Here is an 11,269-nt window from a genome sequence, read left to right on the forward strand (position 1 = left end):
GCATAGTTAAATATAGATCGAAATCTGAAATTGTTCCCTGACTAGACCACATCTACACAGAGCTCCCAGCACTAAACCTTAGAATGGATATATTGGCCTTGGAAGGAGTGCAGCAAAGATTCACTCGAATGTTACCAGGGTTCCAAGGATTAGATTAGTGGAAAGATTACATAAACCAGCCTTCTAGTCCTTTGACTATAGAATGTTAAGGAGTGATTTGATTGAGGTTTTTAGTATTTTGAAAAGAATTGACAAGGTAGATTGAGAGAAACTTTTCTCATTGGTTGGGGAACCTGGAACTAGGGAAAGCCATTCAGGAGAGAAATTAGGAAACCCTTCTTCACACAAAGGGTGCTAGAAGTATGGAACTCTCCCCAAAAAACGCAGTCGATACACTCTCAATTTTTCGTTTTAAATCTGAGATTGCGAATTTTTGATAGCTAAAGTTATTAAGGGATATGGAGCCAAACCAGGTGGATGGAGTTAGGATGCAGATCAACCATGATCTCAATGAATGGCGGAGCAGGCTCAAGGGGCTGTTCCGTTGTTCGCATATTCATGATAGTACTTTATTCCTCTGCATTCGTTGACAAAAACAAACATTCTTATGTCATTTATTCTAATACTTGTAATATTTTACACTAACGAGAAAAAGAGAAATTAAAAGACATACAAAGGGTGACTAATCAGAATGAGAAACGCCAAAGAATAAATTAAACATCAATTAAGAGAATTATAACAAAATTTAAGGTTGCTCCATCAGCAAATAGGTGAACAAATAGCATTCTATGAACTCATTTGTAGAACCTGTGTGAAAAAATAATAATCTGTGGCAACTATGCAGTGAACAATGATAAAGTAATTCTTTTTTACTTCCAGTACAAAATGTTTAATTTGCTATTAGAGCAATGAATCGTATACTCATGTGTAAACTTTAAAAACTGCACAATGTATATTCTTTTAAAGGAGGGCATGAAATAATTATATTTATTGTAAAATACATATAGTTAGTAAACATATTTATATCTGCATTAAAAATACCAAATAAACAATTAATCTAGCAATGCATTTTTTCTCTATTCGTGCTGAATAATGCTGCAAATTAAACCATTTGCTCTACAATAAGACAAACACTTACCAGACACAAACAGCATGCAAATAGCAAAGTCAATCAACATCTTCATCACAGCTAGTAACCAAAACATCTTATTAAAAATTACATCTGGTGAAAATTTGTTTCAACAGGTATCAGGACAACTTAGCAATGACAGAACCAGGAAGTGACTGTATCTGCAATGTGATTGTGAAGACAAACCACAACGTTTATAGACAAAACTTCACTGTTTAGGGAAACTGCATAGCAGAGTAAGATAAAACACTGAGGTTGATTTCTGCAAAGTTGCAGACGTTGCAGTGCCAGCCTTGGCCATGCAGGAGGGGCTTATATCTGACCCTGCTCATTCTTGGGTCAAACCCAATTACTATTCAAAGTGAGCTCCTAGCAAGATTGTGGCCAGCTGCTAGAGATTCACCAAATAGAAGACAGGAAATTTCAAGTCAACAGCCTTTAAAATTCAAATTCAAAAAGGATGTGGCCACATATATGGGAAAAAAGCTCATTGGAGCCGCACACTTTTTTCAGTTGTTAAACGAGTACCTAAGGCCAGGATTTTGTCTTGGTGACAGAAGTCTCGACAACCAGCAAAAGCGCAGGTGAGAGCCTCGTGTCACTTCCTCTAGGAAAGGCCCACCAGATCAAGTTAGGCACTTAATTGACAGTGGCAGGCCTTCCCCAAGATTAAGGATCCCAGTGGTGGAAATCCACCCCCCCCCCCTGCTGAGAACTGCTGGCCAATCAGATACCGGCAGCTCTTTAACTGAGCAGCCACAACGCAGAGGCGGTGGAACCAGGCGACAGCTAAGTCAGGGCAGGAGGGCTTTTGCGGGCTGGGGTTGCAGGGGAGCATGTGTAGGGGGGTCGGCAGCAAAGCCAGGGGGGTGGCTCTTAGTAGGCCCCAACCTTCCCGATGCTGGGTCCCTTATTCAGGCACTGTGCCTTTTAACAGGGATCCCGCACCCTCCTGGAGCCAGCAAGCAGCCCCGCACAGGTTTGCTTGGCATGCTCCCTGTGCGGTGACCGGCCCGCCCCATGCTGGGTTAATTTCAGTGGCAGGAAAAGGTCCTTCATTGGGGTCCTGACTCCCCTTGTAAAATTCAGCCCAACATTTCAGGTCTGTGATCCTTCATTAGAACTCAAGTCGCAGATCCAAAACATTAGTAAAAATTTTAGGCCCCACCCCCCCCCCAAGAAGTGGGCTGGGAAGCGGGTGGGGGGTGTAAAATCAAGTGGGTAGTGGGGCACTGTTCCTGTCACCTACCCACACCCGCTGCTATTTTACCACTGATGGGGAAGGTGGCAAATGGCCGGCGCCCCCCCCCCCCCCAAGCCAATTGAGACCCTTAAGTGGTCAATTATTTGGCACTTAAGGGCCTCATCCCACCAGCACTTGTACCTTACCAGTGGCGGATGGGCACTTCAGCACCTAATGAGGCTGCCCTGTGCCCCACGGAGGGACCCCCAAAGCACAGGCCACTCCTGCTAAACCTATCCCCGTCCTACAGTCCAGCTCCCAGCCCCCTTTCCGGGGTTCAGCCAATTGTCCCTGTCGAGGCCTGGCCCCCTCTCACCTTTTCTGGGGCCTCCTTCATTGTTTCTGGTCCTGAAAGTGGTCACCACTCCCAGTGATGCTTCTGGGACTGAGGAGCTTCTGGCCCTCTGATTGGCCAGCAGTTCTTGGAGATGGCACTTCCTGCCTCAGAGGGGCAGAAGTCCCGACTGAGGCCAATTAAGTGCCTGGGCCTGCAAAATTGCAATGCGTCTTCCAGGCTCAGTGAAGGCGGGCTCTCCCACGGTTTTCTAGCCAGTGGGTGGGGCCACCGCCAGAATGTAACATTCTGCCCATTAACTCTGTTTCTCTCTCCACAGATGCTGCCCGATCTGCTGAGTATTTCCAGCATTTTCTGTTTTTATTTCAGATTTCCTGCATCCGTAGTGTTTTGCTTTTGTATTAGTTAAGTGAGTGGGCAAAAGCTGACAGATGGAAAATGTGAACTTGTCTACTTGGGTGGGAAGAATAGAAAAGCAGTATATTATTTTAATGGAGAGAGATTGCAGAACTTAGTGGTACAGAGGGATCTGTGCGTCCTGGTACATGAATCTCAAAAGGTTAGTATGCAGGTGCAGCAAGTGATTAGGAAGGCAAATGGAATGTTGTTGTTTATGGCAAGGGGAATGGAATATAAAAGTAAAGAAGTTTTGCTACAATTGTACAGGCATTGGTGAGACCACTGTGCACTGTTTTCGTCTCCTTACTTAAGAAAGGATGTAATTGCATTAGAAGCAGTTCAGAGAAGGTTCAGTTGACTGATTCCAGGGATGAAGCGGTTATCTTATGAGGAAAGGTTGGATAGGTTGGGCCTATATCCATTGGAGTTTAGAAGAATGAGAGGTGATCTTATTAAAACCTATAAGATCCTGAGGGGACTTGATAGGGTGGATGCTGCGATGATATTTCCCCTTATGGGTGAGACTAGAACTCGGGGAGACGGTTTAAAAATAAGTGGTCTCCCATTTAAGATGGAGATGAGGAGCATTTTTTTCTCTCTCAGGGTTATTTTTCTGTGGCATTCTCTTCCCACAGAGTAGTGGAGGCTAGGTCATGGAATATTTTTAAGTCTAAGTTAGATAGATTCTTGATTGACAAGGGAGTCAAAGATTAAAGCAGGTAGACAGGAAAGTAGAGTTGAGGCAACAATCAAATCAACCATGGTCTTATCAAATATTGGAACAGGCTTGAGGGGCAAAATGGCCTACCCCTACTCCTAATTTGTATGTTTTTTTTACTCTTTCATGGGATGTGGACATCCCTAGCTAGACCAACATTTATTGCCCATCTCTAATTGCCCTTGAAAAGTTGGTGGTAAGCTGCCTTCTTTACCCGCTGCAGTTCATGTGGAGTAGGCACACCCACAGTGCTGTTCTTGAGGGAGTTCCAAGTTTATCACCCAGTGACAGTGAAAGAACGGCGATATAGTTCCAAGTCAGGATGGTGTGTGGCTTGGAGGGGAACTTGCAGGTGGTGGTGTTCCCATGCATTTGCTGCCCTTGTCCTTCTAGTTGGTAGAGGTCGTGAGTATGGAAGCAGCTGCCTAAGGAGCGTTGGTGCGTTGCTGCAGTGCATCTTGTAGATGGTACACACTGCTGCCACTGTGCGTTGGTGGTGGAGAGAGTGACTGTTTGAGGATGGGGTACCAATCAAGTGCGCTGCTTTGTCCTGGATGGTGTCGAGCTTCCTGAGTGTTGTTGGAGCTGCACCCATCCAGGCAAGTGGAGAGTATTCCATCACACTCCTGACTTGTGCTTTGTAGATGGTGGACAGGCTTTGGGGGAGTCAGGAGATAAGTTACTCGTCACAGGATTCCTAACCTCTGACCTGTTCTTGTAGCCATGATATTTATATGGCTACTCCAGTTCAGTTTCTGGTCAATGGTAGACCCTAGGATGTTATTAGTGGGGGATTCAGTGATGATAATGCCATTGAATGTCAAGGGGAGATGGTTAGATTCTCTCTTGTTGGAGATGGTCGTTGCCTGGCAGTTGTGAGGCATGAATGTTACTTGCCACTTATCAGCCAAGCCTGGATATTGTTCAGGTCTTGCTGCATTTCTACACCGATTGCTTCAGAATCTGAGGGGTTGCGAATGGTGCTGAACATAGTGCAATCATCAGCGAACATCCCCACTTCTGACCTTATGACTGAAGGAATGTTATTGATGAAGAAGCTGAAGATGGTTGGGTCTAGGACACTACCCTGAGGAGTTCCTGCAGTGATGTGCTGGAGCTCAGATGATTGACTTCCAAGAACCACAACCATCTTCCTTTGCCTTAGGTATGACTCCAACCAGTGGAGAATTTTCCCCCTGATTCCCATTGACTGCAGTTTTGTTAGGGCTCTTTGATGCCATACTCGGTCAAATGCTGCCCTGATGTCAAGGGTAGTCACTCTCACCTCACCTCCTGAGTTCAGCTCTTTTGTCCATGTTTGAATCAAGGCTGTGATGAGGTCAGGAGCTGAGTGGCCCTGGCGGAACCCAAACTGAGCATCACTGAGCAGGTTATTGCTAAGCAAGTGCTGCTTGATGGCACTGTTGATGACACCTTCCATCACTTTACTGATGATTGAGAGTAGACTGATGGGCGGTAATTGGCCGGGTTGGATTTGTCCGGCCTTTTGGGTACAGGGCATACCTGGGCAATTATCCACATTGCAGGGTACATGCCAGTATTGTAGCTGTACTGGAACAGCTTGGCTGCGGTCGCGGTAAGTTCTGCAGCACAGGTCTTCAGTACTATTGCCAGAATATTGTCAGGGCCCATAGCCTTTGCAGTATCCACTGCCTTCAGTTGTTTCTTGATATCATGTGGGGTGAATCGAATTGGCTGAATCTGGCATCTGTGATGCTGGGGACTTCAGGAGGAGGCCGAGATGGATCATCAACTTGGCACTTCTGGCTGAAGATTGTTGCAAATGCTTCTGCCTTATCTTTTGCACTAATGTGCTGGGCTCCCCCATCATTAAGGATGGGGATATTCATGGAGCCACCTCTTTCAGTTAGTTGTTTAATTGTCTTCCACCATTCACAGCTGGATGTGGCAGGACTGAAGAGCTTAGATCTGATCAGTTGGTTATGGGATCGCTTAGCTCTGTCTATAGCATGCTGCTTATGCAGTTTGGCATACAAGTAGTCCTCTGTTGTAGTTTCACCAGGTTGACACCTCTATTTTAGGTATGCCTGGTGCTGCTCCTGGCGTGCCCTCCTGCACTCTTCCTTGAACAAGCGTTGGACTCCTGGCTTGATGGTAATGGTACAGTGGGGGATATGTCGGGCCATGAGGTTACAGATTATGGTTCAGTATAGTTCTGCTGCTGCTGATGGCCCACAGCGCCTCATGGATGCCCAGTTTTGCATTGCTATATCTGTTTGAAATCTATCCCATTTAGCACGGTGGTAGTGCCACACAACACAATGGATGGTATCCTCAATGTGAAGGCGGGACTTCGTCTCCACAAGGACTGTGCGGTCACTCCTACCACTACTGTCATGGGCAAATGTATCTGTGGCAGGCGGATTGGTGAGGACGAGGTCAAGTATGTTTTTCTCTCTTGTTGGTTCCCTCACCACTTGTCGCAGACCCAGTCTACCAGGAGTCGGCCAGCTAGGTCAGTAGCAGTGCTACCGAGCCATGCTTGGTGATGGACATTGAAGCCCCACACCCAGACTACATTCTGCGCTCTTGCCACCCTCAGTGCTTCCTCCAAGTGGCGTTCAACATGGAGGAGTACTGACTCATAGAAACAAAGAAAATAGGAGCAGGAGTAGGTCATTTGGCCCTTCGAGCCTGCTCCGCCATTCATTATGATCATGGCTGATCATCCAACTCAGTAGCCTGTTCCGGCTTTCGCCCCATATCCTTTGATCCTTTAGACCCAAGAGCTATATCTAACTCCTTCTTGAAAACATTCAATGTTTTGGCTTTAACTGCTTTCTGTGGTAACGAATTCCACAGGCTCACCAATCTCTGGGTGAAGAAATTTCTCCTCATCTCAGTCCTGAAAGGTTTACCCCGTATCTTTAGACTATGACCCCTGGTTCTGGACACCCCCACCATCGGGAACATCCTTCCTGCATCTACCCTGTCAAGTCCTGTTAGAATTTTATAGGTTTCTATGAGATCCCACCTCACTCTTCTGAACTCCAGCAAATATAACCCTAACCGACTCAATCTCTCCTCATACGTCAGTCCCACCATCCCATGAATCAGTCTGGTAAACCTTCGCTGCACCCCCTCTATAGCAAGAACATCCTTCCTCAGATAAGGAGACCAAAGCTGCACACAATATTCCAGGTGTGGCCATGTATAATTGCAGCAAGACATCCCTGCTCCTGTACCAGAATCCTCTCGCTATGAAGGCCAACATACCGTTTGCCTTTTTTACCGCCTGTTGCACTTGCATGCTTACCTTCAGTGACTGGTGTACGACAACACCCAGGTCTCGCATCATATTCCCCTCTCTCAGTTCATAGCCATTCAGATAATAATCTGCCTTCCTGTTTTTGCTACCAAAGTGGATAACCTCACATTTATCCACATCATCAGCTGAGGGAGGGCGGTAGGTGGTAGTCAGTAGGAGGTTTCCTTACCCATATTTGACCTGTTGCCATGAGACTTCATGGGGTTCGGAGTCGATGTTGAGGACTCCCAGGGCAACTCCCTCCAGACTGTATACCCCTGTGCCGCCACCTCTGCTGGGTCTGTCCTGCCAATGGGACAGGACATACCCGGGGACGGTGATGGTGGTGTCTGGGACATTGTCTGTAAGGTATGATTCCGTGAGTATAACTATGTCAGGCTGTTGCTTGACTAGTCTGTGGAACAGCTCTCCCAACTTTGGCACAAGCCCCCAGATGTTAGTAAGGAGGACTTTGCATGGTCGACAGTGCTGGGTTTGCCGTTGTCGTTTCCAGTGCCTGGGTCGATGCCGGGTGTTCTGTCTGATTTCATTCCTTTTTATTGACTTTGTAGCGGTGAGATACAATTGAATGGCGTGCTAGGCCATTTCTTCAGAGGGCATGTACGAGTCAACCACATTGCTGTGGGTCTGGAGTCACATGTAGGCCAGACCGGGTAAGGACAGCAGATTTCCTTCCCTAAAGGACATTAGTGAACCAGATGGGTTTTTACAATAATCGACAATGGTTTCATAGCCATCGTTAGATAAGCTTTTAATTCCGAATTTATTAATTGAATTCAAATTCCACCTTCTGCTGTGGTGGGATTCGAACCCATTTCCCCAGAGCAATACCCTTGGTCTCTGGGTTGTTAGTTCAGTGACAATACCACTACACCACTGCCTCCCCCATGTACGTATGTTCCAGGTTGTAGCAGGGGACATGCTTAATATCTCCTAGTTTGCTATCCAGTGATGCTCTTCGTGCCAAGAGAGGGAGATGTATAGCTTTCTTTCTGGCCAGAGAGAAGCAGGTGGAGAATGTACATCACTTTGCCAGAATTGCAGACTTCCTCATAGTGTAGGGTGCCATTGACTGCACACATATGGTTTTGTAGACACAGTATCTAAATTCAGAGATGTACTGCAACTGCAAAGGGTTCCACTCTCTGAAAGTGTAGCTGATGTGTAAACAGGCTTATCACATCATTCGGGTGATTGCTCAGTTTCGTGGCAGCAGTGATAAAGCCTTTATTCTGTGGCAGTCCACTGCACTCTCAGTCTTTGAGCCACCATGTCCAACCAAAGTTTGGCTACAGGCAAATAAGGTTCATCTGCTGACCACCTGGCTCATGACTCCAGTACACAACCCAACCACAAATGGACAGCATGCATATAGCGAGAGTATCAACAAGTCGACAACTGAGGTGTTCAAGCAACACTTTCGCTCCCTGTACCACACTGGAGGAGCCGTGCAGCAGTGTGTATTATGATTCATCATGGGTCTGCTGTATTCTGCATCACCTTGCCATCAAGAGGGCACAGCCCTTGCCATCAGGTATACAGTGAGTAATTATTCCAAAACAGCCTTATCAAACAAGCCATCCTATATTCCATGCATAATCAACTAATCATCCTTGTGCATTCCTTAATGTCTGTCTTCTGGGTCAATTTAGCTGGGCTAGCGCTCCTACACAATGCTGCTCCAGTGGTTGCAGTATGGCTGGTGGAAAGCTGCCGGCCTTCAGTGGGGGAGACTGCAGGTGGTCTATCAGGTGGAACCTGAGCAGCTTTGGGCCTAGAAGGCTCAGCTTGGGACTGCATCATCTTGATATGGGCAATAGCAAACCTGGCTGACAGACAATAGTAAGGGCACTGGTGGAGATACACATTTAAAGTGAGCATGGGTGACTCATTAATTTGGGATATGATTTGTGCTGTCTCAGCATCAATTTAAAGGTTCTTTGTAGACATTTAAAGAAAAAGTATTTTTTGAAGGCAAACATTGTAGTGACATTGTTTTGCCTTGTCTGCAAGTTCTAATGGGTCATCATTATAAAACTCCTAGGTTTACCAATGCATCAATAGTGGTGCTGCTACAAGAAATGGGTGAAAGAAGGCTTTATATTTTTGCAATCTTCCTGTTCCTCTTACTCAGGATATTTTGGGGTAAAATTGAAAAAGGCCCAAAAATATACATGGGAATCAAGATGTGCCATAAATTTGCACCATTCCTTGTGATGCAGGCAGTACACAAATTTTGGCATCCAGCTAATTTAGTTGATAGTAGCATGTAGCCCAGCTGCTGAGTGACTGCACACCTCAATAGAGGTCTCGAGTTCATGCGAGGCGAGCACCACTTAAAGGGGAGGTGCATTCTGGGTGGAGCATTGGCTGGGGAAGACATTTTGAGTGGGGAGAGCACTGACTAATGACACAACAGGGCAGACAGCATGCTGTAAAGTTCTCAGAGTCAGCACTGGAGGATTTGGTGCAGGAGATGGATAAGTCTTCCATCTACAGGGGCCAGAAGGCCCTCCAGCCTAACTCTGAGAAGATAATGGGAGCAGATAGCTGTTGCAGTCAATGTCAGAAGTGTAGCCCTGAATACTTGGATGCAGTGCCAAAAGAAGGTCAATAACCATACACAAGTGGTCAAGATTAGTGATGCATCTTCAAATGCCATATTCTTAAAACTGAAGCCCAAGCATAACTATCTGCTCAATCCACCACAATCCCATCACTCACCTACCAATCAACCACAATCCCTATGAACCACAGCTCATGCATCACATTTATAGCTTTACATCAGCCTCAATTAGTACCGGTGCAAGACTCACATCCACACTATCAACTATTCAATCATGACAACCACATCACTGCACTCACTAACACACATCCATCTTTCCTGCAAGACAAGTTGGTGCATAACAGGAGGCAGCAGGAGCTAACTGGCAGGGGGCAGGCACAGCTGTATGTCCTCATGCCGATGGAGGAGATGTTGGTCGTCATTCTTGAAGTGGCCATGACTGAGGCCATGTCCAGTGGCGGGGCTGACCTCATCAAAGATGATGGTATGTTCCTACCTTATCCTTCCTCTCAAACTCCACTTCTCCATCATCCCACAATCTCTTCTAATTTACAAGCTGCAGATGGTATAAACATGCACCTCTTGCTTTCTGCACCTCCCCTCAGCACAACCCTATCCTTATGCTTTTGTCTTTTCAGATATCCAAGAGCTGGAACCTGGCAAGACACTGGAGCACGAGCAAGAAACGGTGGAAGAAGAAGAGACTGGTGATTTATTTTTTATTCTTTCATGGGATGTGAGTGACACTGGTTAGGCCAGCATTTATTGTCCATCCTTAATTGCCCTTGAAAAGGTGGTGGTGAGATGTCTTCTTGAACCACTGCAGTCCTTTGGTGTACGTATACCCAGAGTGCTATTAGGAAGGGAGTTCCAGCATTTTGCCCCAGCAACAGTGAAGTAACTGTGATATAGTTCCAAATCAGGGTAGTTAGTGGCTTGGAGGGGAAATTGCAGATGGTGGTGCTCCCATGTGTCTGTTGCCCTTGTCCTTGTAGGTGGTAGAGATCACGGGTTTGGAACGTGTTTTCGAAGGTTGGCAAGTTGCTGCAGTGCATCTTATGGATGGTACACACTGCTGCCACTGTGCACCAATGTTGGTGGGAAAGAATGCTTAAGGTGGTGGATGAGGTGCCAATCAAGCCGGCTGCTTTATCCTGGATGGTGTTGAGCTTCTTGAGTGTTATTGGAGCTGCACTCATCCTGGTAAATGGAGAGTATTCCATCACACTCCTGACTTGTGCCTTATAGATAGTGGACAGGCTTTGGGGAGTCAGGAGGTGAGTTACTCACCACAGAATTCCCAGCCTCTGACCTGCTTTTGTAGCCACAGTATTTATATGACTGCTCCAGTTAAGTTTCTGTTGCCTTGATGCCAAGGGCAATTACTCTCACCTCAGCTCTGTAATTCAGCTCTGTTGCCTATGTTTGGACCAAGGCTGTAGTAAGGATTGGAGCTGAGTGGCCCTTGTGAAAACCAGACAGAAATCGATGAGCAGGTTGTTACTAAGTGCTGCTTGATAGCACTGTGATCACTTTGATGATGGGTGAGAGTCGACTGATGGAGCAGTATTTAGCTAGATTGGATTTGTCCTCTTTTTTGTGGACAGGA

General features: G+C 46.3%; 1 protein-coding gene across 2 annotated transcripts in view; it reads right to left on the reverse strand.

Annotated features, from left to right (window-relative positions):
- Nucleotides 1-1,263, reverse strand: part of LOC137374126 (T-cell immunoreceptor with Ig and ITIM domains-like) — a 47,380-nt gene extending 46,117 nt beyond the window's left edge. For both annotated transcript variants that reach the window (XM_068039891.1, XM_068039889.1), the window contains exon 1: nt 1,139-1,263. In XM_068039891.1, coding sequence (XP_067895992.1) covers nt 1,139-1,205 — 67 coding nt within the window. In that variant the 5' untranslated portion in view covers nt 1,206-1,263. The remainder of the gene's footprint in view (nt 1-1,138) is intronic.
- Nucleotides 1,264-11,269: the final 10,006 nt, after the last annotated feature.

Source organism: Heterodontus francisci, chromosome 10 (genome assembly GCF_036365525.1).
Source record: "Heterodontus francisci isolate sHetFra1 chromosome 10, sHetFra1.hap1, whole genome shotgun sequence".
Lineage (NCBI taxonomy): Eukaryota > Metazoa > Chordata > Chondrichthyes > Heterodontiformes > Heterodontidae > Heterodontus > Heterodontus francisci.